The 27,643-nt window shown below is 36.4% G+C and overlaps 2 protein-coding genes across 2 annotated transcripts; both read right to left on the minus strand.

Annotated features, from left to right (window-relative positions):
• Nucleotides 1-4,593: 4,593 nt before the first annotated feature.
• LOC114387582 (kinesin-like protein KIN-12E) lies at nt 4,594-26,320 on the minus strand. The gene is made up of 12 exons (XM_028347784.1): nt 25,907-26,320; nt 23,311-23,423; nt 9,427-9,503; nt 9,242-9,346; nt 8,732-8,967; nt 8,289-8,358; nt 8,155-8,199; nt 7,983-8,045; nt 7,184-7,249; nt 6,786-7,069; nt 6,546-6,687; nt 4,594-5,695 (listed from the first exon to the last, which is right to left on the minus strand). The coding sequence occupies exons 1-9, from the start codon at nt 25,921-25,923 to the stop codon at nt 7,238-7,240; spliced, it is 738 nt and encodes a 245-aa protein (XP_028203585.1). The 5' UTR covers nt 25,924-26,320; the 3' UTR covers nt 4,594-5,695; nt 6,546-6,687; nt 6,786-7,069; nt 7,184-7,237.
• LOC114386078 lies at nt 4,863-5,606 on the minus strand. The gene has a single exon (XM_028346085.1). It carries the CDS (start codon nt 5,604-5,606, stop codon nt 4,863-4,865), a length of 744 nt encoding a protein of 247 aa, XP_028201886.1.
• Nucleotides 26,321-27,643: the final 1,323 nt, after the last annotated feature.

Consider the following 27,643-nt stretch of genomic DNA (forward strand, 5'->3'; position numbering starts at 1 on the left):
ACGTTTCACTTAAGCGCCGCGTTTGTAGCTTTGGTGGAACTAATCTAAGACGGTGTGTTTGAAGACACCGTCGTAGTTGTGGTCAGAGACAAAGACGGTGTTACGTGTGCACCGTCTTTAATTTTGTTCTTTAAATACTCCTTGTTTCACGATGATTCAACACTCTCGCGTCCTCGAAAAAGCTATACCAAAACCCTAATGCGCATGCGCTCTGTTGCCTGAAGTCATCCCAGCGACGACTCCGTCGTGCCCACCGTGACATTGCCTTTTCGACCACCAAGAACAAAAACCCTAGCCATTGTTCTGACCACCACCACATATCCGATCTCATGCCCTTTGGAGTGGTGTCGTGACCTTGCTTGTGTGAAGGTAAGCATGTCGAAGTTTTTGAGTTCTTGTTTCATAATATAAGTTTTTTAGTTCTTGTTTCATAATATAAGACTTTTAAAATGTGATTATCGACTTCTTGAGTTGCCCTAACAATGTCATCGTTGAATATGCGAAAAGGATTTGAAGGCCAAAGGGTTTAGTTAAGTCAGAGTACTAACGAAGTTGATGTTGTTGGTTGTTTTGGTTTCGCGTTTTTGTTATCTGGATTGGTGCACTTCGAGCATAGGTTGTTGGATTTATTACATATGCAATTGTGGTTTCGATTATTTTCTTCCATTATTACATATGCGAAGCATGAATCAAATGAGAAGCATGAATCAAATGTGCCAAAATGTTCTGGAAATTTGGGTGTTAAAAACTCTTACAGTGTAATTGGGTTTTGTTTGGCAATTTTTGTGCAAAATTTATGTTTGTTTGTTTCTTTACCTCTCTTTGCTTATAATTTATGATTCAAATTAATACATAAGATCAGTTTTCTCATCTTCATTTTTTCATAGCAGATAAAGAGGGAAATATCCACCTTGAAGCTGCTGAAGCATCCGAACGTGGTTAGATTATAAGAGGTAACATCCTAACCTGTTTTTTGTTTTTTTTTTGTTGACCATGTGTTTTTTCTTTTTCTTTTTCTTGTTTACGTGTAAAAGTGCAGTTAATGCAGTTTAAAATCATTGATTTTATAAGTATTTCCATTTTTTATGTGTTGTTTTGGCATTTCTCTACTTAGTCAGAAAAAGTTAGCTTCGTTTTTATTTTCTTTGTGGAAACATGTGTTACTTGGTTATCGGATCAACAATGTATACAGGTTTTTCACTCATTTACATAGTCAGCAAATTGGAGTAATTAAGCTTTTTCTCAAACTAAGAGTCCAATAACTGCTATTCGAGTTGGATAATTATTTGCGTTGTGTACTTTGGGTTTGAATTATTTTTGTTACATTTTTCAGAGGAACTTAGATCAATTGGAAGACTTACTCAACAAGGTTAAATTGAAGACCATAAGGACTGAACCACCTTCTGCATCTATTGCTGGCACAGGGTACTTTTTGATTATTAATTTTGATTGTGCGTTTACAAATGATTAAAAAAAATATTCTTATGGGTGTTTTTGGTTGGTAAGTTGGTGTATCTTTGGTGTTTCTGTAGATTCTGTAGTTGCTGCGTTACAATTTGTGGCTCCCTCTGCAAAGGGATTCTTTTTGTAAAATCATTTTGACTTAGATCCTATTTGAATGTTTCAACACGACCCACAGTAGGATATCAGATCATTATGGTGTATTTAGGAGCAGATTATCATATTTATACTAATAAGTATATCCAAATGCAAATGTTTTTTTTTGTTTTTTGTGTTTATATTATAATTATTGAGTCAGTATGCTGTTTCCTTTTAGAAACAAATGACAGCCACTCAGAGAATAGTATACATTACTCTCTTTCATCTCTTTTCATTCCTCACACTTTCATCCATTTTCATTCATGTATACCAAACCCATTGTAAAAGTTTGATAGGTCCTGCATTTAAAGTCAAATCAAAATTCAATCCTTAAGAAATAAGGTTGTTGTCTTAAATAGAGAAAAGTAGGACAGTAATATCCACTCCAGGAATAACATAAAATTCGTAATCTTGAATAGTTCCCCAAAATTTAGAATCCTAGTTAGCATAAAGTGCTATCTGTCAGCCTATTGAGATCAAAAGTTTGATTCTGAAAAATGATAGCATTTCTGAGCCTCCAAATTTATACTGTAGCTGCTATCCACCACATTGTCCTTCTTGTGTTAGAAACCTTTGAAGTTGCTGAGGAGTAGTGCTGGATAAAATTATCCAAAGGCCTACAGTGAAACACCTTGTCTTCCTTTACCTAAGAAAGGTATTCCCACCATATAGCCATAGTTTTGCCACAGGTGAAAAATAGATGGGATGCGGATTCGGGTTGATTGTGACAGAAGGGACATAAATCATTATCTACCTGAATCTGCCTCTTGATCAAGTTGTCCTTCGTGGGAAGTCTGTCCCATAATAACCTCCAAACAAAAGAAAGGACTTTAGGAGGAAGTTTGATCTCCCAAAGTTTCTTGAATCCCAGGTACAGACCTTGAATGTACCATCTCAGATTTAATAACTTGATAACCAAATTTAGTTGACAAAATCCCAGAGGATTCAGCTCCCCAAACCCAGGTATCATTGAGATTGTTGTTAACTCTGATTTGGTGGATGTGATCAATGAAAATAGAGGCTAGCTGCACCTCATTATCAAACAAGTGTCTTCTCCAAACCATATTCCAGACCCATCCATTCTCTGTCCAGGATCCCACCTCTGCCACCCTTAAATCTCTTTGGGAAGAAATACTGAATAACTCATGGAATTGATCCTTTAGAGGAACTCCTTCATCACCCCAAGGATCTTCCCAAAAGAGGAATTTGTCACCTCTCCCCAGCTTCCACCTGATTTGATTATCAGCACTGACCACATTTTGCTGTTGAAAGATGGCCCTTAAATCAGCCCACCAAGTAGAGAAATACTGCTTTCGAGGACCATACTCCAATCCCCTCCAGCCATTGTACATAGAGATCAGAATTCTGGTCCAAAGCTGGTCTGGTTGGTGGAACATCAGCCACTTCCATTTGAACAACAGAGCCTTGTTAAGACTTGGAAGATCTCTAATCCCCAACCCTCCCATATGCTTAGGAGAGCAGCACTGGCTCCAAGAAATCCAAGCAATCTTCCTACTATCTGGTTTTCCCCCCCATAGGAATTCTTTGGAATTCAACTTACTAGTGTGTTTGGATTAGATTGATGGTGAAAAAAATCAATTAAATTTTCATGATAAAGATAAAGTGATAAATAGTTGTTTCTGTTTTTTTTATGGTATGGCCATTATTTTGTGGGATAAAATGGATTGTTGTGTTTTATCCCAACACAATATATACATTGCGGCGGTTTAAAAATTAAAATACTGATTGGCTATAAACGTCACAAAGCATACAGTTGTGGTTTATTTGGTCTTAGCATTTATTGGCGGCTATAATTTGCCACAATGTTTTTTCTATTATTTTTTACCCCTTTTTGAATTTTAATGATCTAAATTAAAACAAAAAAATTTCTAAACATCTTGTCTTCAACAACATTGGAACAGCTCTGAGCTCTCTCTGGTCCTCAATTTGTGCTTTTTATCCTCCAGTTGCAACACCCTAACTCGCTAAGTCACACGCAGCACCGTGATTTTCTGCAGGTTCTCATCCTTAAACCTTAATTTCGTCCCTTGATTAAATTAATAGTTATATATATATATATATATATATATATATATATATTTACATCTTAAAAACTATAAACCCTAATCTATACTATCTGTCAAATGACCAGACCAAAGACCCCTAATTTAATCGCAGGTCGTCATTCCTGCCAGCAGAACACAGAGGCCAGCATCGTGTGTTGTTCAATCTAAGGTACCTTCTGCCTGCGTTCGTTCTATCAGTTATAGTTTCATTGTTTATTGCATTTGAGGTGGACATGAACTCCCCTGTTATGATATGTTTCCTACTTTGTAACTGTTAACTGTCATTTCTGTCATTAAGTTTCTAAATACTGAAATAACAATACCTGCACAATCAATGAGTGTGTTCTCATAAATTGACTTAAAAGAGTTGAAGCCAAGAAAGTGGCAAGGCGTTCTGATTCATTGGAACAATTTGTCTGTGAAATGACGCGTCTTTTGTTTTGAATTCAAATTGTTTACATTTTATATAACATTAAATTGCACTAACTCCCCTTAAAAGTTTTTGATATTGCACAAAACCCTTGGTTTTTTAACGTTTACAACTGCTTTCTTACAAGGGTACATGGTGTAATGATTTTCAATCAATTAATGGTATAGTGTAATGTACAAGGATATTAGTGTCATGTTTTGCAAATAATTAATAGGGTTAGTGTACGAGTAGAAAAAATAGGGATATCAGGGGGAATTTCCGTGACATTTACTGTAATTTACTCTTCATTGATATAATTTGTTTTTTTTGGAAAGCAAATATATATATATATATATATATATTGTTTAAAAAAGTACCACAGGTACTACAAGATACATAGTAGACCTGTAAAACATGAAACAAAAACCACCCTACAAAAACCATTGTCAATCTTGGAACCAATTTCTTGACCATCCTCCCCTTTATTAACATTTCTATTATTGTTCTCAGCAGCATCTTGTTCATACAATTCAATTAGTTTACTATTATCCTCAATCAAGGCTTTAAGTTTCATCTTGAGTTCATCATTCTCCTTTGCCAGCATAATTGCTGTCTCATGAGCCTCTGCTTCTCTTTTTTTTTTTTTGAACAGCCAAAAATAATATTATATATATAAGAAGCATAGTACCAGAGGTACTACAGGAAAACAAAGGGTAGCATCCCCTAAAACACAGAAAAATAACCAACAGCCACCAAAATCAATAAAACCCATCCCTACAAATGACACATTAAATGAATGACAAAGACATATAAGAGGACCATTGGTGAAAAGGAACAGTAAAATCCTTTTCCCATCCCCTCAACCAAGACCAAGTGAGATAAATAGATCTGTCCATCAATTTAGATATGTCAAAAGACTGGTTGTTGAAAACCATGTCGTTTCTAAGGCTCCAAATGGATTTGGTAGCTGCAATCCACCAAATCTTCCTCCTTCTGTTAGAATTCCTCGATCCAGCCAATGAACAATGCTGAAGAAAGTTGTCCATAGGCTTGCTGTGCAAAACTCTATCTTCCTTCACCCATGAGTTGAATTCCCACCATAATGGCATAACTTTATAACAAGTGAAGAAAAGGTGAGAAGCAGATTCCACTTGGCTTTGGCAGAAAGGGCATAGATCGTTTTGGAGGACAATCTGTCTACTGATTAAATTATCCTTAGAAGGAAGCCTATCCCAGAGTAATCTCCAGGCAAAGGATAAAGCTGCAGGGGGGATTTTGATTTCCCATAGCTGTCTAAAGCCACTGTTTGGCTGATGGAGAGGCTGCTCAGATCTGAGACAGTTGTAAGCAGAATTTGTAGAGAACATTTCCGTTGGTTGAGCTCCCCACACCCAGTCATCCTTCAAGTCTGCAACAGGACTTATAGCTGAGGTCTGGTCGATAAAAGCTGTGGCTTCCCCCAATTCACTATCAAAAAGATGTCTTCTCCAAGAAAATTTCCACTCCCAGCCATTTTCTCCAAAAATCCCCATGCTTGCCACTGTCTGAAGTTTTTGAGAAGATACCTCATATAAATCTGGGTATTTTTCTCTAAGAACAGAGCCATCACCCACCCAAGAGTCTTCCCAAAATAAGATTTGATCAAACATTAAAATTTAATAAAATTAAAAATTAAAAAAATCAAATAATACTTTTTTATGTTATTATTTTCCCTTTTTATACATATCTTTTAAATTTATATTCTTTATTACATTTTAAATATGAAAATGAGTTGTAACAAAAAAATGGTTAATTAACATTTAAGATAAAAAAAATATTAGTAAAAAGATAAGTTTTAAAGATTAATTGAAATGCAATTAAAGTTCAAGGTGCCTATTTATGAAAAAGTTAAAGTTTAAATATCAATCATAATAATTTTAAAGTTCATGTTGTCTATTTGAAAGAAAAAGTATAATTTAAGTATTAATTAAGACAAAATTAAAGTTGAGGCTGTCTATTTGAAAAAACTAAAATTAAAGGGACTTAATTCTCCTTTCCCATTTTAAAATTATAAATCAATGTTATGGGGAATATAAACTCTAACCCCATTTGATTGGGAGAAAAAAAATAGATAGAAGTGAAGTTATTTTCATGAGATCTACTAGAAAACACTTTTTTTCCCAAATTGGAATGAAATGGAGCAGAATAATTAATCTCTATTTCATTTTTATTTTTTAGTTTTTATTATTATATAAAAAATTAAAAAAAATTATGTTATTTGATTTTCTTTTTCACTCATCAAAATAAGTAGAGAGAAATTTCTCTACTCACCCTCCCTATTTCTATTAATCTAAATAATATACTTTATTTCTCTTTTATTTGTATCATTGTTATTTCTCCTTTAATTTACCTATTTTCAATTCTCATAATTAAGCAAATCAAATAATATGAATTGGCAGGTAAAAATGTGAGTAATGTAGCAGTTTTATTACCTCAGCATCAAACTTCGCGTGCCCAGTGAGGTTAGGACTGCAGAAACTACGTTGATACGACTGACAATTATATAAATCTTTGTCCCACCCTGAACTTGATCTTATCATCATTTTACTATTGAAGAGTGCTGTCGGGTGTAATCTACACAGAATAACATTAAAGATATATCAAAATTTTATCCATGTTTTAATACATGCGTTATAGTTAATTTCCCCACTGGCTAGTTTTCTTTTCTTTACCTTGAAGAGCCATGAGCACTGATTTCATAAGGTGTTTGTTCCATAAACACAGATGATGGCAAATAATTTCTATTATCATTCCCAAAGTGTCGTGGGGCATTAAGTCTTCCGTACATATAAAAAATACTATGCCTTCCTTGCAGTGACCTATTCTGAGTTTGCTTCACCTTGCTGCCTAGATCTCCACAGATATCTCTACTCCAGGATTTTAGTCTATGTTTTAGGTTCTGAAGTTTGCATTTTAGAGCATACCCTCCCCAACCCAAAGGTTGGTTTTGTATAGCCTGTCGTAGATAAAACATATCAAGTCAGAGAGAATGTGACAGACAAATGGACTAGTAAGTTGAATAAATTTTTTTTTTAAAAAAAATAAGAGTACAAACAAGTGTGATCTAGACCTGAATATTGAGAAACTCATTTTCCTCCCTAACCAAAGACTGCCATCGTGATTTTCAACTTGACTCCTAAAGACAAATATTAATAAGAATTAAATAGTTGAATAAGTCATATTCACAGAAAATTTAAAATGCAAGCACAAAAAATTACAAACAACTATAAATGTAAGATAATTAAGCAGAAAGACATTCTATCTTTTTACACATTGGATATCTAAATAATTACTAGGGCCTCCTTATTCAATGACTGGCCATATGACAATGATTGACATATGGACTGAGCTTCTAGAATATCCACAATGTGATAATAGTGGTAAATGAAGAAAAATAGATGATTTAGAGTTTCCACCCTGACCATTTCTAAAAAGTGGTAAATGAAGAACATGAAGAAACAAAATGTATAGTCTAAACTGCATTCCATGTCTACCACTACCTACTACTTCTTGAGCGCCAGTATTTTTCATGTTAGATTTAAAACACACTAATTGAGATGGGCCTGTTTTTCCATTTTCATGAGATTCAATATATGTCCACCAATATTTATACTGGAAAGCTTAATTTAGCAAGATTTGATGACAACACCAAACTGGTAAATTATGTTGATTTCAGAAACTTAGATAAAGACTCATGAAATTTATACAGTGGGTCACTGAAAAGTGACTGCTAATCTGAAAAGCTAATAAATGGGCACAATCAAAATCAGATTCTAGGTTCTAGCTTACATCTATGTTGAAGTAAGCTATTGTGACATTCACTGCTTCAAACATGAATATGGATGCAGGAAATACTATATCATTCTTACCTGTTTGGAGATGAGATTACCATCATTATGTACATCTTCGATCATCAAATCAGAATTTTTTTTCTAACATTCGCAAAAGACAAAGAGGTCAAGATAGGAGTTTGCAGTGCCTTTTATTCTAGACACAAGAAAAAATTATTACACTAAAAAAAGTGAAAACCTGAACCCTTACCAGATCTGTTTCATGCATAAATTTCCAATCTAGTGCTTCCAACAACTACACATACAAGTGAAAGGAAAAAATAAAAATCAACATGAGAGGGATTGACTGAAAATTTTACAAAGTACAAAAGCATCCATTCATACCTTGTTTTCCAATACCATGATTTGTTCACTCATCCGTTCTCGTTCACCTTCCATACAAAATGACTTTAACCTGTTTTGAAGATACATAAGCATTAGCAACATGACATTATGGAAAACATGTATATGACAAAAAAGTCACTGGTAATCTAGCTAGCACTAATTTGTTGGAGAACTTGGACTGGTTGGTTGACTAGTTTCTTTTGAGTTTGACAATACCATAAGGCTGTGTTCTTGCCTCAACTGATTTACATTTTTTCATATTTGTGGATATAATAGGCAATGTATATATTGTTCGTACTGGAAGATTGATTTTTGGTCATAGAGTAACTATGCCACTTCCCAACCTTTACTTTAATCATGAAATCAAAGTGAGTTACTTTTGCATGCACATGAATAAAAAAAAAGCAACAAAAAAGTATTTTAGCTGTATCAATAAAACATGCCTTCTAATTTCTTCTTTTAGCTGCAAATTTTCCATAGCAAATGTAGTTGCTTCATTATTCCGATCCACCTGGGCCCGCAAGACCTCAATTTCCTTCAAGTGCTCCTCTTTTTCTTTTAGCAAGTGTGTCTCAGCTGAGATCTTCTCAGAAGCAACTGTTTGTAATCTTTTTATTCCAGCTTCTCGAAAACGTAGTCTCATCTTCAAACTTTGTATGTCATCTTCTCTTTGTCTCACCTAAAATCATCCCATATTTTCAATCATTTAATTCATCACAAAAACATCAAGAATTATCATTATTGATAAATCAACAAAAAACAGTGATTATAAATTAAAACATTGAAAATACTAGAATGGAGCTCTATGACAACAAACTAAATTGATAGGTGTTTCTCATATATAATTATAAAAAACTACTTATAGGTCAAAACTTGTTTATTCTCTCCCTCATTAATCAATCATTCAAAACTGATAACAAAACAATAAGAAATATATGGCTTTTCAAAGATACCAGCTTCATGGACGCTTGAATTTCATCTCTTAGTGCCTGTAATTCCATCTCTTTGTCCTTTTCCCTTCTAAAGGCCCCAACAAGGGCAATGTCATAGTCTTTTTTCTGCAAAAAGAGAAAGATGCTTATCAGTAAACAAGGTTATGGGAGACTGAATGATTTGTTGGACACAAATAAATATCAACCTGAGATATCCTTTTAACAGAGGTTAATGGAGTGAATGATCCTTGCACACCCTCCCACTTGAAGGATCCAGGAGAACCTGGGAAGTTGACAACTAAAATGTCATTATCCTGAATTTCTCCTCCACCAACTAGACCACGCAAACGGGATACTTCTTTCTGAAACCCCAAAAAAAAGTTACAGTACAAACCAGGCAATTTAGTAATTTAGTAGATATCAAGGCAGAAATACAAGTTGTAGGAAGCTTTTCCACTTCCCTATAAACAGTAGGTGAAAAGTAAAAGTAAACTCTTGGCCAATGTACTTTTCTAACAAGAAATTAAGTATTAGGTAATTATGTACAAAGACTCCAATTAAATCAATTAATATTCTTGTAAATTAATGATGGCATGAAAAACCACCCTCAATACTGATGCAGAGCATTTGACCCCATAACTGGTATAGTAGGATAGTAGATAGTGGAATAACCACTATTATGAAATTTATAGATATAAATTAAGTAATTTATATTACATTATATGCTAAAAAATTATAAAAGTTACACAATTAGTAGTTGAACTAGTAAAGTGATATTCACTTATACTCAAATTATATAATAACATTACACACTATCAGTAATAGACATTCCATTCACAAGTTTGTACCATTATTATTACGTTCAAAATTAAGTTCACACATGACATTATTTACAACAGTGTTATTTAGCCGCTTGAAATAGTATTGTAAAATGGCGTTGTCTGAGTAAATTCTTTTTATTTACAAAAATCAAAACCTGTCTGACTAGTTTTTAGTAGTTACAGTTTATATTTGCAGTTTTTTTGGTATTGGTTCAGTTTATTCTTTATTAGTCCTTTCATATATTCAAGTCATTAGTCTAACTTTAGAACATATCTCAGCGGGTCTATCAGTGTATCTATATTTGTCAAGTAGACAAACACATATTCCTTTTCAAGTAAGTATGCCATCATGGGGTCCTTCATTTTACGAAAACCATGTGTGCCCCTACGTATTTCCCAATTTATCATATCATTAAATGTGGTGGATAGGTTTATTGTTAAAAAAAATTATACATATACAGCAAGGCCTGATATGAAACATGCAAAAATAGACCTCTGAAATTTGAAGTCAACCATGTGCTGAATTCAAGGTTATTAAAACTGGGGAAGAACCTTACAATTGAGAAGAAATTATAGAAGCAAACATTAGTGAGCCACTTGCAATTTAATTCTTTATAATATGAAGTTGATTGCCGCAAATTATTTTCTACATATTACACAAATGTTTGTCATATATGCGGTTGATTGACGAAAGTCTTATTATTTTTCAGGCTGAATCAGGCACCAAAGAATCACCAAAGAACTCTTTTAATTATTTGCAGGTGTGTTTATTGTTTGTAGTAATAGTTTAAAATATGTTTTTTAAATTTCACAAATGAGAAACATGTATGATGCCTGAAAACATGTATGCGTTTAATGCCTTGATATTCATGCGGTGTAATTGTTCTTTTGAGCTGTCTAGTATGATGTTTATTATGTCATACAATTACCAGAGTACCACAGGTACTATAGGTACAAGTATAGTTTAAACACAATTGTGGTTCAAAAGATGAAATTAGAGGATGGTATTGTGGATCAGCTACAGCCCATAACTTAAGTACATGTATGCTGCACCTCTTGGAAGAGGTCTCAACATTTACCCTTCCTTTGTTGTTTTTTTTTCCCGGGAAAAATCAAATATATTATGTATAAAATTCAGTACTAGGTGTACTGAAGTAGGCTACAATAAATCTCTTCATCTCCGCCTTTTTATTTCCTTACCCGACCATCCCCATAACATGTATTGCAAGCTGTTCAAATTTCTCCAGTCCCCTTGCATGCGGAGCATGTCATTGACCGCTGGAAGATGGCTAATGGAGTTCTCGTTGATGAGACAACCCGGTCTTGACCTCCACAACTGCTACATACGGATGGTGTAGTCCCTGGTTTAGCCCCTGAACCATTGCAAGTTCGACAGCTATCTAATCGGCGTATCTCTATCTATTTTTCTATGCGAAAAACTGCTTCTTTAAAGTTGAAAACAAGACTGTAATACTCATGTTTAGAATCATTTGCTCCATTCCAAGAACCTCTGGAACCTCTGCCACAATAATTGCCCTCAAACAATGATTCGAACAGATGTAATGGATTGCCCCAACACCCAACAAAAATTTTCAATAATAGTGTCAAGAGCGCTAACAAACCCTACATGTAAGACTTAAGGGGAAAAAACACCCTAAGGCTTTTTTTTTTTTGGAAGGCAAATTGTATAATATATTAATAAGATAAGCACAAACAGTACAAGAGGTACTGAAAGAGATAATACAAAGCACCTCTGGTGCTGCCTCCCAAATATAAAACCCAAAGAACTCACCAAAAAGTTCAAAACCACATAGATTAACCAAAGTGATCCTTTATATTAGAGGACCAGTGATTAAAGCTAGTGTTGAATCCTTTCTCCCTAGCTTTTAGCCAAGACCAAGCTGAAAAATGAAGCTGAATTTGAATTGCACCACTTTCGTCATTCAATTTCGATGCTGTCGTTTCTGCAATTTTTGTTGAAAAATGCCAAATCCCTTGAAACAGCCATGCACCATTTGACTTGTTAGCATTGTTGGTCCAACTAACTGCACTTGCTATTGTGTTTTGTAATGCAGCGTTTTGTACAAACGGTGCAGTGCTGCTGTGTTTTCTACTGCAATTGGTGCTCTATGCTTGTGATGCATGTCAAGTAATCCCTAAGCCACTAACGTTTTACATAGAAGGCGTAACATGGATCGAAGTTGGATGAACGCATCACGTATCACTGAAGAGTACGAGAATGGTGTTGAAGAGTTTTTGCAGTTTGCTCAAAGTAAAGCGGAACCTATGTGGGGGAAATTTTTTTGTCCATGTGTGAAGTGTGCAAATGGGAGACGCCAAACAATTGATGACATAAGAACTCATCTTATTTGTGAGGGAATAATTCGTAGCTACACAAAGTGGATATGGCATGGGGAATCCCTCGATACAGCTGACATGTCACAGCCTGACGATGTTACTGCAGCCAGTGGAAATCCTATAGAAGAAATGATTCGCGATCTTGGGCAAGAGGGGTTTGAAGAGGCACATGCAGCGTTGTATGACAACATAGAAGTTGATTCAAAAATGCCTTTGTATTCCGGCTGCACATCTTTCACAAAGTTGTCTGCTGTGTTAGCTCTAGTTAACTTGAAGGCCCAATTTGGGTGGAGTGACAAGAGTTTTAGTGAGTTGCTGATGTTGTTGAAAACAATTCTTCCTGCTGATAACGTGTTGCCAAAGAATCACTACGAAGCAAAGAAGATTTTATGTCCAGTTGGGATGCAGTACGAAAAAATTCATGCATGTTGTAATGACTGCATTTTGTACAGAGGTGAATTTGCTGAACTACATGACTGCCCTGTGTGCGGGGTTTCAAGGTACAAAACGAGCAACGGAGATTCTACTGTACTAGTATCTGCCGCCAACCGCCGTCCAGCGAAGGTGTGTTGGTATCTCCCAATAATACGAAGGTTTAAGCGGTTGTTTGCTAATGGGGAAGATGCAAAAAACCTTATGTGGCATGCAAATACCAAAAAATCAGATGGATTGATGCGACATCCTGCAGATAGCCCGCAATGGAAGGAAATTGATCGTCTATATCCTGACTTTGGGGCCGAGCCTAGAAATTTAAGGCTTGGTCTTGCAACAGACGGAATGAACCCATTTGGAACATTAACTACTAACCATAGCTCATGGCCCGTTTTGCTGTTCATTTATAATCTCCCTCCGTGGTTGTGCATGAAGCGAAAGTATGTTATGCTGAGTATGATGATAGCTGGTCCAAGACAACCAGGTAATGATATCGACGTATATCTAAGACCTTTAATTGACGATTTGCGGAAATTGTGGGATGAAGGGGTTGATGTATGGGACGCAAATTTGCAGCATGCTTTCAAGTTGCGTGCAATGGTTTTTTGTACCATAAATGACTTTCCAGCCTACGGAAATTTAAGTGGATATAGTGTCAAAGGACATCACGCATGTCCTATATGTGAGCAAAATACAAGTTTCCGCCAACTTAAACATGGAAAGAAGACTGTCTATACTAGGCACCAAAGATTTCTCAAACAGTTTCATCCGTATCGACGATTGAAGAAGGCATTCGATGGAACTCAAGAACATGAAACCGCACCAATTCCATTAACTGGTGATGAAGTATATCAGCGGGTCAAGGATGTCGAAAATATGTTCGGCAAGTCCCCAAAAAAACCATCATCCACTTCAAACATGTGGAAAAAGAAGTCTATTTTCTTTGATCTTGCGTACTGGTCCGATCATCATGTTAGGCATTGTATAGACGTGATGCATGTCGAGAAAAATGTTTGTGATTCTTTAATTGGGACCCTCCTAAACATGAAAGGCAAGACAAAGGATGGTTTCAAGTGTCGTCAAGACTTGGTTGACATGGGTATACGTCAGGTTTTGCATCCTATCTCAAAAGGTACCAGGACATATCTGCCCCCAGCCTGTTATACAATGTCAACAGCTGAAAAGAGAAGTTTTTGTGAATGCTTGCGTAATATGAAAGTCCCACAAGGCTACTCTTCAAACATCAAGAGTCTTGTGTCTGTGAATGAGCTTAAGTTGGTTGGCTTGAAATCGCATGATTGTCATGTGTTAATGCAACAACTTTTGCCTGTTGCAATCCGCGGAACATTGCCTGAGAAGGTCCGTGTTGCAATCAGTTGCTTGTGTTTCATTTTTAATGCTATATGTGCGAAGGTCATTGACCCTAAACAGTTGGATGCTTTGGAAGATGAGGTTGCCATTGTCCTTTGTCAAATGGAGATGTTTTTCCCTCCTTCATTTTTTGACATTATGGTACACTTAGTTGTTCATCTGGTAAGGGAAATAAGGTCTTGTGGTCCTGTGTATTTTAGATGGATGTATCCAGTTGAGCGGTACATGAAGGTCTTAAAGGGTTATACGAAGAATCGACATCGACCAGAGGCCTCAATAGTGGAAAGATACGTTGCTGAAGAATGCATTGAGTTTGCCTCACAGTACATTGACTCATTGAAACCTGTTGGTGTTCCTGCATCCCAGCATGAGCAGCCAAAAGCCGGAAAGGGTACTCGTGGATACAATGTTGTGACAATGACTAGACATGACGTGTCACAAGCACATTTGTATATATTAAACAACACAACAGAGGTGTTTCCGTACATTGAGGCTCACAAAAAACATGTTAGAGATAGTCACCCCAAAATGAACATGATGAGGGTATTGCAAGAGCACAACAAAACTTTCATAAATTGGTTTAGACAAACAATAGTTGCTGATAAAACTGTTTCCAGAAGACTGACATTGTTAGCCATTGGCCCAAATCTGAATGTCCCTACATGGAAGGGGTATGACATTAACAATTATTCATTCTACACAAAGTCCCAAGATGATAAAAGTTCGGTACAAAACAGCGGGGTCTGTGTTGATGCTGATTCGGATCACTTTTGCAGTACATCGGACAACAACCCCATTCGAGCATCCATGTCTTACTTTGGTGTCATTCAAGAAATTTGGGAGGTTGATTATACAGCATTTAGAGTGCCTGTTTTTAAGTGTCAGTGGGTCAACGGGACAACGGGTGTGTTTCAAGATCCATTGGGATTTACTTTGGTAGACCTTAGTAAGGTGGCATATATGGAGGAACCTTTAATTATGGCAGCACAAGCCAGACAAGTTTTCTATGTACAAGATCCATGTAATTCAAGATTGTGTGTGGTTCTGCAAGGAAGACCAAGTGGAATGAATTACCATAACGATGAGTCAACCCTTGACATTGCTCAAATGTCTGGTTTTTCGAAACAATTGCCTTCAATGAATGAAGCTGATGAAGTGGATGATGGACATGCAAATCGTGTAGATCATGATGAAGGTCTATGGGAAAACATTCCTACAGGCTGAGTGCGAAAGTAATGCTTTGTTTAATGTGTAAATATAATGATTATTTTACTAGTACGCCTTTGCTTTGTTTAATGTGTAAATATAATGATTATTTTACTAGTACGCCTTTGCTGTGGTTAATTTGTAAATCTGAAGATTAATATTAATTGTGTATTTTTTTTACAGGATCATGGCCACAGATCCGACGTCTCCCCCGCAGTCCGATGGTCAATCAGAGGCGACTTCCAAGAGGAGTAGAACAACGACACGGTTGAGAACATTGACATTAAGAACCGTGGATCAGCCCAGACCGGCAGTTTATGTGGATCCCGCTACCGGGAGAGCATCGGGACCGATGCGTGAAAAGTTCCACAGCTACCTAGGCGTAGTGGCGCGAGAAAAGGTTCCCATTATCCACAATAATTGGAAAGACGTACCTGAAACGCTAAAAGACATAGTGTGGAATGACATTCTAGTAAGTCCTTCATACCAAATAGTATATTTGAATTACCCATCAATTTTTCTGTTAAAAACATATTTGTGCATATATCAAATATTTGTCCTTTATAATCTCTACACGTGTTTGCTGCCCTTTATTTTAAATGACTTGTCCTTTATTTGAATAGTTGATTTGATATCGTAGACTCCCATATTTGTAAAGAACGACACAAGGGCAGTTTTTATTTTAAATATGAATATTAGTTACTTAGATGAGGTAGAGAACAAATATTGGCAGATCAAAGATACAGAACATAACAAATCATGTGTATAATAACTTCACAAATTTAAATTGATAACTAAACCACGTGGATGAAACATGTATATGCTAATTATGTAATACCAATGAAATAAGGAACAATGTCAAAAATTCTAAAACAGTAGTAGTAGACACTGTTTTGCTAAAATATCAGCAACTTTGATTTGCTTTCTTGAACAGTAGTAGTAGACAGTCTATTATTAACTAATTTTGTTTATATAAGCAGAATTTACGCAAGTAATTTTATTTGAATAAGGTAAATGTTTCTGTAAAGTGTTCTTTATACGTGGAAGATGGATCAGTATTGATTGAGTAATGTAGGAATTGATTCATGAAATGAAAAAGATAAAGAGTGACAAATGGTTGAATTGGGAAATAAGTGGATAGTAAAATGGGTGTACTTGTGTGTGTTTTATAGTGGTCCAAACATCCACTACTAGCGGTGGAACATGTTGAGATAAGTCTGGGAAGGAAGAATAGCACCTTCTAATGCTAATCTCTAAAGGCATTTTTGCCCCACATCAATCCTCAATCACTGGTACAATCCTTGACATTATGCAATAGTGTCAAATTTAAGGTATCACTTCTTACCTTTTACTCTTTTGCCATATTTCAATTTCAAGGCAACCTTAAACGTTAAATATTTCCTACCAGATTTCCTGCTTTCACTCTGTGTTTTCGCAAAGAAATATTAAAATGTGACATGAACTTGGTTGTTTTCACGGTTTTTTATACAAATCTTTGAAGGTCACAAATAAACTATACAGAAGATGATAATTATTTAGGAAAATAGGAAATAAAAAACCAAAATATTGTTAAGGTTTGTACCAGCAGGCAGAAGTTATTTCCTTGTTTATTGTGGCATGCACATTGTCAACAACTTTAACATAAAATAGATGAAGATTTATATTACACTTGCAAGTCTTTAGTTATTTCGTTGTTTAATTAAATGTCACAAGCCTCAAGTCTTTAGTTCAAAACCTGCAACATCCAAAAAAAAGCTACAGTTGCAAGTGAGGGGAAGGGACAGAACAAAGCTTGTCAATTAACTCTTTTTTTTTTTTTTTGGAAGGCTGAAAATATATATATATTATTAATAAGATGACCAGTACCAGTGGTACCAGAAAAAGAGATTACAAAGCACCAAGGTGCTACCCTCCAAAAAACAACAACAAACAGCCAACCAGCAACCAGATCCACCCCCACTAAGCAACGAAAGTGGATATATTAGAGGACCAATGGTTGAAACTAGTACTAAAATCTTTATCCTTAGCCTTTATCCAAGACCAAGCTAGATAAATAGCATAGTCCATGACTTTACAAGGATCAAAAGGTTTTCCTTGGAAAATCAGTTGATTCCTATGCTGCCATATAGAGCACGTTAAGGCAATCCACCACCCACACCTTGTAGTATAATTCACATTTGTCCCAAACCCATCACAGAATTGATAGAAGTGGTGAACAGGATTAATGGAAAGTGGACCTGCTCCCCGAACCCAGCTCAGAGATTCCCACCACAGTCCAATTGTCTTTTTACAGTTAAAGAACAAATGAGCTGCATCTTCTTGCACACAATCACATAAGGAGCACGTGGTTGCCTGAGTAAAAACATTTCTTCTTAAGAGGTTGACCTTCGTAGGGAGTCTATTCTTCAGAAGTCTCCAACAGAAAATGACTGCCCGAGGGGGAATATGCAGCTGCCAAATTGTCTTAAAGATCTTGTCTTCAGAATTTACTGAGCTGGTATTCATACATAAACTATAAGCTGACCTAGTGGTGTACTGTCCATTAGGTTCAGGCAACCATATCATATTATCCTTGACCTGGCTTTGAATAGGCACATTGCTGATCTCCTCCAAAAACTGAACAGCCATCTGACTTTCATGATCAAATAGGTTCCTCCTCCACCTCAAGTCCCAGCACTAGCTATTATTGTTAAAATGGCCCATTTGTGACATGAGAGCCTTTTGTTGTCTACTTATGAGAAAAAGCTGGTTGTACTTCTGCTGTAGGGTGTATTGTTCCCCTAGCCAATTGTCAGACCAGAATTTGATATTTTCCCCACACCCAACCTTCCAAGACAAGTTCTCTTTAAAAATACTGCAGTCCAACTGATGATACAAGCTTCTAATGTCTCTCCACCAATGAGAATAGGCCCTTCTGTCTCTATTATATTGAAATTCTAACCAGCCACCATATTTAGAGGTTAAAAATCTAACCCATAGCTGATGCTGATCAGATGCAAAAGCCCATAACCATCTACCCAACAAAGCTAAGTTGAATTTGGAGATATCCTTTATCCCCAGTCCCCCATCAGACTTAGGCAAACAAATATCATCCCATTTCACCCAAGGGATTTTTTTATGATCAATGTCTCCACCCCACAGAAAATTCCTTTGAAGGGATATCAGCTTTTTGACAACCTTTTGAGGTATTTTAAAGAAAGAAAGGAGATAAATTGGGAGGGCATTGAGGACAGAATTTATCAGAGTAATCTTCCCCGCCATGGATATATTTTTCTGAGCCCATTTGGCTAATCTTGATTTGAATTTAGTGACAATAGGATCCCACACCAGCTGACTTGAGGGATTATCCCCAATGGGTATGCCAAGATAGAGGAAAGGATACTCCAGCTGCCGGCAGTGCAGGGTGTTAGCTGCTTCCAAAGCCCAATTGACACCACCACCAATAATCCCAAATTGACTTTTAGCAAAATTAATCTTTAAACCAGAAACTAGTTCATATCCTCTTAATAAGGCCTTAATAACAAGAATGTTGTCCCACACAGCCTCTCCAACAAAAACAGTATCATCAGCATATTGTAAAATGTTGATAGGTTCCTTCGTCTTTCCAACCAAGAAGCTTCTATAGAAATTTTTGTGGACTGCTTGTCTCATCATACCGGTAATGCCTTCTCCTACAATATTAAAGAGCAAGGGAGCTAGAGGGTCCCCTTGTCTCAAACCCCTTGTAGGTGTAAATTCCTTAGAGGGGCTACCATTAATCAAAACTGATATAGAAGCTGAGTGGAGGCAAGCTGATATCCATGATCTCCATTTTGGGCAGAACCCCAATCTAAACAGCATGTAGTCCAAAAAAGACCAAGACACTGAATCATAGGCCTTTTCAAAATCCACCTTAAATATCATCACTGGTTTCTTGTTTCTCCTTGCCTCCTCAACCACCTCATTGAGTATCAAGATACCATGGAGGATATGTCTTCCTTTAATGAAGGCAGACTGCCTTTCATCAATTAACCCATCCATAACAGACCTCAATCTATTAGACAGCAACTTGGCTATAATTTTATACATACAACCTATCAAGGATATAGGCCTATAATCATTGAAGGACTGAGGATGATTCATTTTAGGAATCAATGCCACAAAGGAAGCATTACTTCCATTAGGAAAGCTGCCATTGACATAGAACTCATCTACAAATCTTCTAAACTCTGGGCTCATGATATCCCAAAATTTTTTGATCTCCCAGAATTTTATTTTATCTTTTGAGCCTTTCCGTGTCCAGCCCATGAGTCCTCCCAGAATTTTATTTTATCCCCGCATCCCACCCTCCAAGTAGTGCCATCTTGGAGGATAGAATTCATCTGTTGGTCATGTGTAACCTCCATTAAGTCTTTCCACCAACCTGACTCATTATTCCTTCTACTGCCTTCCACCAATGATCTCCATCCACCATACTTGGAATGCAGTATCTTGGACCATAACTTGTTACTTTGCTGAAGCATATCCCACCTCCATTTTCCAAGTAGTTCCTTGTTGAAAGCCCTTATTTCCTGCTCATAAAAATTAGACACCAACATCTGATTTTGCTGCTGGCCAATGTTACTGAAGGATATCCCATTCAGCTGTGGCCTGCACTGCATAGGTTCTGGAAATCTCTGCTGGAAAAACCTGTTTGATTTTGATTTGATTTTTTGCAGAAAACAAAGAGGGGAACGAGCAACAATTTGAAGGTTGTACATTCAGGAACTAAAGAATTCAAAATAGCTAGTAATAAGAGGGATTTGTTTTTGGGATTTTCTGAGCATTAAGAGGGGCTACGCAAGAAGCTTGCACTTGAGGAGGGAAGGAAATTTGCAGCTAATGAACAACTTTGTTAACTATTTGTCCTTTCAGACTTTTGCTGTTTCTTTTTGTTAATATGTAAATCACAATAGTATAAGGCTATGGCGTAAAACATGGTCTATATTTACTTCTAAGATTGTTAGGGGTAAAAAAGACCATGTCCATAAGCCATAGCCTTATACTATTTATATTTACATATTAGCAAAATAAACAGTCAAATCTGCACGACAAATAGTTAAGAAAGTTGTTCATTAGCTGCAAATATGCTTCCCTCCTCAAGTGCAAGCTTCTTGCGTAGCCCCTCTTGGTGCTCAGAAAATCCCAAAAACAAATCCCTCTTATTATTAGCTATTTTGAATTCTTTAGTTCCTGAATGTACAACCTTCAAATTGTTGCTCGTTCCCCTCTTTGTTTTCTGCAAGAAAGAAAATCAATATCAAACAATTCAGGCTGAATTGTTATCGTTATTATTACTCGAACCATAACGAATAACAACTAAACAAGTCTCTCTTATTCAAATGGAAATGGATGTTGTTCCACCAGCATCATCAGCTTTGGAACAGGATTTTGGTCTCCAAATACCATGGTTGGAGGGGATTAGATCAAGGGCCTAAAAAGCACTATTTTTCTACTTGGTGGGATTACCTAAGAGCCATCATCCAACACCAGAGTATGAATCCTCCTCTTAACCAAATTTGCTGGAAGGTGGGTAGGGGAGATCAGTTCCTCTTTTGGGAAGATCCTTGGGCTGATGAGGGGACTCCCTTAAAAGACTAATTCCCTGAACTTTTCAGAATTTCTTCCCAAAGACTTTGTAGGCTGGGAGACGTGGGGTTTTGCTCTGAAAATGAGTGGGTCTGGAACCTTTCTTGGAGAAGACATCTATTTCATAATGAGATGGAGACAGCTTCAAAATTTATTGATCAAATATCAGCAATTAAGCTTAACATCAATCTGCAGGACACATGGACATGGAGAGCTGAACCTAATGGGAATTTATCTACTAAAACTGCATATCAAGTTATCAAATCTGAGCAATTTTATGAAGGCCAGCACCTGGGTTTTCAGCAACTTTGGGAGATTAAAATTCCTCCTAAAGCCTTAACTTTTGCTTGGAGATTGTTATGGGATAGACTCCCTACTAAGGACAATTTAATTAAGAGACAAATCCTCATTGACAATGGCCTTTGTCCCTTCTGGCATAGCCAACCTGAATCCGCTTCTCATTTGTTCTTCTCATGTGCTAAGGTTCTGCCTCTCTGGTGGGATTTCTTTTCTTGGGTGAAGGAAGATAGGGTCATCCATTGTAGGCCCATCGATAACTTCCTCCAGCATCATCCTTTAGCAGGATCAAAGAGGTCTAATAGAAGATGGAAGATGTGGTGGATAGCAGTTACAAATACAATCTGGAAGTTCAGAAATGAGTTGATTTTTCATAATCAACCCTTCGATATCTCTAAGCTGGCTGATTCAACTCTTTTTCTCATGTGGACTTGGCTGTGGGGTTGGGAAAGGGACTTCAAGGTTCCTTTCCAGTGGTGGTCTTCAGCAATGCGTCTAGTATTTAATTAATGTTTTCATTGTAGGGCAGGGTGGGGGCTTGTTGTTTTTTGTTTGTTTTTGTTCCTGCTTGTACAGGATCCCTTACTTTTTATGTTGTAGTACCTCTGGTACTTTTTTAGTAATATAAATTATCTTTGCATTTCAAAAAAAAAAAAAAACTTACTTTTATAAATATTAATAAATTTATAATAAGACAATTTTTTAACATGTGCCTGCAGTTATATAATACCGTGATATGTATTTATGTGTATGAACATACAATCATTAATGCATAATTAAGAATTAGACCTGGGCTGCAGTGATATTATTGTAGAGGATATCAACATATATATGGGTGCTTTATTGTGATATTATTCAATATATCTGTTTTTTTTTTATGTTCTGCCAGTGCTATGTCTAGTATTATCTATTTTCATATCTAGGATGCTATTCTAGATAGACAGAAATGTAATGCAATTAGTTTGGTAGTGCACACATTAGTAGAGATTTGTTTAGATACAGACCATAGTGATATTCTGTTAGATAACCCATAGTGGAATAGTTAGTTACTTAGTGGCATTAGTTCGTCATGTAGGAAAAGAAGGAGACTGCACCTGCAACTAATTAAGCCCATTAAGGATGGGTTTTGGTTATGAATTGTAGACCAGCAACTGCATATAAATAGGAATAACTGTAAAGCGCTTTATATTGTATGGATTTTAATAATTCTGAAGTTGGGTGGGTTTGAAGCAAATTTAAGTACAGCCCCGATGTGCTTGGGTGTATTGTTAGATACCCTGTTATGCCCTGTTATGGTTCAAATTTTTTGATTTTCCATTAGTATAGTAGTTTGTAAAGTTTCCTTTTCAAATCATTTGCCCCAAGGGCAACATATCCCAATTCATTCATATCTTTCAATAATTTCTGTCTACAATTATTTAATATGCTGAAACAATATTATGCCACCATCAGCTGGAAATACCAAATTAACACACATTACAACAGAATCAAAGATAAAATTAGATTTATTTAGCCACTTTAGAAAAGCTACATATGGATCAAACTATATGCAATGCACTAATTTGGTAAATGAAACTCAGAGTAAGCAAAAAAGCCTAGGACCCACCAATTGAATACATAAAACCAGCCGATCCACCACACCACATACAAACCCCAGGGCAAATTTAAGCATGCTGACTTAAACCAGTTTGTGCAATATTAGTAGACTATTGAACACCTCTACTGCAATATGTCCACAAAAGAATTGAAACAAGATCACAATGTATTCATTAATTCATCTCCTTTTCAAAGACACACAGTTGCTTTCTAGTTTTTTATAATGCAGTCAATCATTAAAACTAACTATAGAATATGGCAAGTGACTGCTCATGAAATACAGGGGATAACATAGCAAGTCAACAAGAAGATGCTACAGTATCAACAACAGGGGTACACCAACCAAACAAAGAGGTGCAATTAGTGAGTAAAACTAAAAAGAGGATTGTCAGTCCCACGTACCTAAAAGACTTGGTTTGAAGGTCTGAAGCCCTGCACTCGTGTCAATGAAATGGAAATGCTGCAAGGATTTGGTGCTAGTAATTAGGGAACAACAATAACGAGTTGCTGATAGTCTGAAATGACAAAAGACAAATTCTGTTATGACAATTTCAGTTTACATATACCATTACTTGTTCAATTTATGTTCAAATTAATAGAAATAAGAGTTAATTGGAGTCTAAATTGGTTGAATCTTGTTTAGCTTTGACTTTTACGATTAAGCTTTGAAAAATTTTGTTATTTCTTTTGCCTCTTACTCTTGTCAACATTCTTTCATCCCTTGCAAATGATATTTTCATTTATTACAGCTTCATACATTTATATCATATAGAGTTAAAGTGTTGGACAATATGTTGTTGAATCATCTATTTACTTGCTATTTGAGTATATGGTGTATGACTTGAATGATATTTTTGTTTCGCTGCCTAATAAGCGGACTTGTTTTAAAAAGCACGATCTTCAAATGGGAAAGTTAGATATGAATGTAGGTATAAAATCCCTTGATGTTCGTCGGTCTTGCCGTGCTAATCGCTTGTAAATCAGACATCAAAAAAGATAAATTTTCTTCCTAGTCATTTGTCATATATCATATTGGCTAAAGTTTTGACAGTTTCTGCGAAGGCTGAACCATGTTCTTAACAAACCATGAAAACAAGTTTTGATAGGAATTCATACTTTAAGGCAATAACTGTTATCAGTTTAACAAAAATTTTTATTACATTTATTATTTCTTCAATTTGGATGTTAAATTTGAAGGTTGTCATTGCATGCTAAACTTACATTATATGCTGATTGCATGCTTTTGCTTTACTGGGTGTATTGTGGCAGAACATTATCATTGACTACTTGTTAATTGCTAGTATTGTATAATGATATACATCTGGCTGCCTTTAACCCTTTATTTTGACTAATGTATTTATGTAGGCAAAGTTTGATATCGGAGAAGCTACGAAGGTGAAGACGAAGGTTATGTCAACAGTAGCGACGAGATGGCGGCAATTTAAGTCCACATTGACTAGCAAATTTGTGTTTGCTAAGAGTGAAGGTCAACAAACACAGGATGTTGTGACAAAATATGGACTAGATCCTGAAGCATGGAAACAATTTGAAGAAACCCGGCTCACACCTAACTGGGAGGTTAGTTGAATCTGTTTATGGTAACTTAAAATGAATATTTGTTTACCAATTTGATTATTTAAATTTGGAAAAAATCTCCGCAATTATGTATGTCACATTACAGGGTATTAGGAAACGAGCACAATCAATTCAAAAACACAATGACTGCCCCCACGTACTTTCACGTGGGGGATATGATTTGCTGGAGAAGAAATTGTTAGACCATAAACGAAAAAGGATACAAGAGGAAGCATTGTTGAGTGAAAATGCAGCAAGCCTTGATGAACCCCCATCTCCAATAAAAAGACATGTTAAGTGGAAGGTTGCTCGGACCAGGGCTGTTGGCAATATGACATCTGAGTCCGCACAGGAAATTGCAGATAAAATAGTAGGTTCACCAATATGTTGCAATGTTCATATGTTTAAGTATTTTGAGTAGAACAATGACTGCACGTGGTGTATTTTTATGTCACTTGTTTTGTGTAGGACTCCTTAGAAGAGCAGGTAACGCAGGGCTCGTTTGTACCCCATGGTCGGCAAGACATTCTGAACACTGCGATTGGCCGACCTGAGCATGGGGGTCGCGTTCGGGCAGCAGGCTCAGGTGTCACTATTACTCAGTACTACGGAAGGGCATCAAGGACATGCAGCAGCTCATCCACATCCATCAGCCAACAACAACTAGATGAAGTTGTTGCAAGGCTTAGGGAAGACATGACTGGGCAGATTAGGGAAGAATTGAGGACTCAAATTAAGGAAGAATTGAGGACTCAGCTAGAAGAGGAAAATAAGAGGAGCTTGGAAATAATGACCAATGCATTGAAAGAGGCTATTAAAAAAGAGTTGTCAAATAAAGGATCCCCAGAGCTACTCCAAATTCAGCCGGACATACAACAAGTAGCTGCGCGTGTCAGCACACAGGGAAGTAATGTTGTTACCAATGTCCAGGCTTCACAAGAACATCATGCTGATGCCATACCATTGATGGGACTGTATGTGCAGCTTAAGGATGGTACAACAAGGTTTGTAGAAATATTACCTTACTTACAATTTAATCGAACTTTTGTTTTTTCTTGCAGCTGTAATTGTTGGGTTTGGTTTGTGTTTTGTTCATCGTTTAGTTTCTGTTTTATATGCATTAATTTTTGCTTTGTTTATGGTTCATTTAAGGTTGGTGGCCATGGGGAAAATAATGGAGGGGGATTCAGTCATACACACAGTGGCATATGCAGATGATGTTGTCAAGGTAAGTGTAGAAACAGTTATTGATCCTGAGGCTGAGGTCCCCTATGCCACGTCAGAAATACAATATGTGAAGCAGGCCGTCGATACATTTGTAGCTTGGCCCACACACCTTGTGAAAGCTGTATTAGATGAGGTAACATGTTTGATTTGACATACATAAAGTAAAACATTGAGACATTACAATACAAATACTCACCCACTTTCATTAACCATGTAGGTTCCACAAAGTATTCCACACAACGAGGATGCACATGTGCCGAAGCCGACTAATGTGGACGCAGATGATCCGTTGCGTGGATTGATAAAGTATAGTTTCGATATTTACGACAACCCACTTGAAATCAACTTTGATGGGAGCTTTCTTGGAATTGTAGATGCATCTGCATCGATATTCATTACATATTCAGATGTTAGTGAAATAATAGCAGGAGACAAAAGTCTGAACATATCTGTCATACAATTATGGTTAATGTAAGTCAAATCCTTCATTTATTTATTCGTCATTCATTCTATATCATGATCCACTACAATACTTTCAAATCATGTGAATAGGTATATTCATGAGTGGAGTCAGATATTCAGTCAAGGTTTCATGTATGCATTCCTTGAGCCACAGTTGTTGGTTTGTTCAAAGGAAAGACGCAGCGAATGCGAACAATATCTTCTAAGATGGCTTAAGGAATCTGACCGAGAGGTGTACATTGGACCTTACTTCCATCAGTAAGTGTTATTTAACAAACATACTTCAAATGATGTTTGGGTGTATACGTATCTAATGTGCATCACATGCAGGGCACATTGGCAACTCGTAGTTTTGTGTCCTAGGCAACATGTTGTTGTTTGGTTCTGTTCCTTGCGTAGGAAACCTGATATGCATATCAAAGCTACAATTAATAGGTTATCTCATACCATATAAATTTTTACAAGCCTTCTTTAATGGGCATTATTGATTGACATGTTGTATATGTGTTGATGTGGTTTTTTAAAAGCAGTGTAATGACGAAATTGAAGACGACCTTGTCTCCTGAAACTAAGGCAGTTGCACCTAAGTGGATTGAAGTAAAGGTTAGTCAGCTATGTACCATGCGTTATTGTTGTCTAGGTAAGTCATGAAATTATGTAATGTATACGATGTTCAAATGTTTTCCATATGTAGAGTCACGTTCAAACCGGCTGTTATGAATGTGGATATTATGTAATGCATTGGATCTGGAACATCATAGCCAGCGACATAAAGAGTAACTGGTCCATGGTATGCATAAACTTCAGTGCAATTGGAACTGAATTTTTATATTTGCAGTACTAACTTACAATTATGAATACTTGCAGTGGTTTGCTAATGACACACCGTTGGACATCGACATGATCACCACAATTCGAAAAAAATGGGCAACATTTTTTTTAAAGATGGCAATAAGTAAAAACGGCTAATGATGGCGTAGGAGTATTTCTTTTTTCCTGTATTTGAGACAATTGTTATGTTATTTTACACAGCGGCTATTTTATTTTCGGTCATGCTACTGTGATTCATAATGAATCACAAATCCTATAATGGTGATTGCGTGCAATGGTTTTCTGTTCATATAATTGTAGTAATATATTGTCTTTACCCCCTTCTACTGCATTGCATCTGCATTTGATTACCACAGCAACAATTAAGTGCAGCTATAGTACCACCAAGCTTGGCACTACAGCAGTTAACTGAACAAATGAAGTGTCCACAGTCATTGGATGGTTGCCTGGTAGAGGTACATGTTATAAACTAATAAGATTTCCTGCGTGTTAGGTATAATTATTAAGAAGAGGCACTATATATATAGACTTTTATATATAAAGCTTATTAGAGTTTTAACACACTCTCCACTGTTGGTCCTCAATTTATTGAGAATTATAAAATCAGAATAATGACTCATCATATGAGTAGTTGGACCTG

The sequence above is a fragment of the Glycine soja genome, chromosome 15 (assembly GCF_004193775.1).
Source record: "Glycine soja cultivar W05 chromosome 15, ASM419377v2, whole genome shotgun sequence".
NCBI lineage: Eukaryota > Viridiplantae > Streptophyta > Magnoliopsida > Fabales > Fabaceae > Glycine > Glycine soja.

What these genes read in the sequence shown, in the direction of transcription:
- LOC114387582 (XM_028347784.1), bottom strand. An exon ending in TTCAAGCGTCCATGAAGCTG is followed by an intron (nt 8,968 to 9,241) that starts GTATCTTTGAAA and finishes GGATGATTTTAG; the next exon opens with GTGAGACAAAGAGAAGATGA. An exon ending in TCATGGTATTGGAAAACAAG is followed by an intron (nt 8,200 to 8,288) that starts GTATGAATGGAT and finishes TTGTATGTGTAG; the next exon opens with TTGTTGGAAGCACTAGATTG.
- LOC114386078 (XM_028346085.1), bottom strand. Translation starts at nt 5,606, where the DNA reads ATGGGGATTTTTGGAGAAAATGGCTGGGAGTGGAAATTTTCTTGGAGA.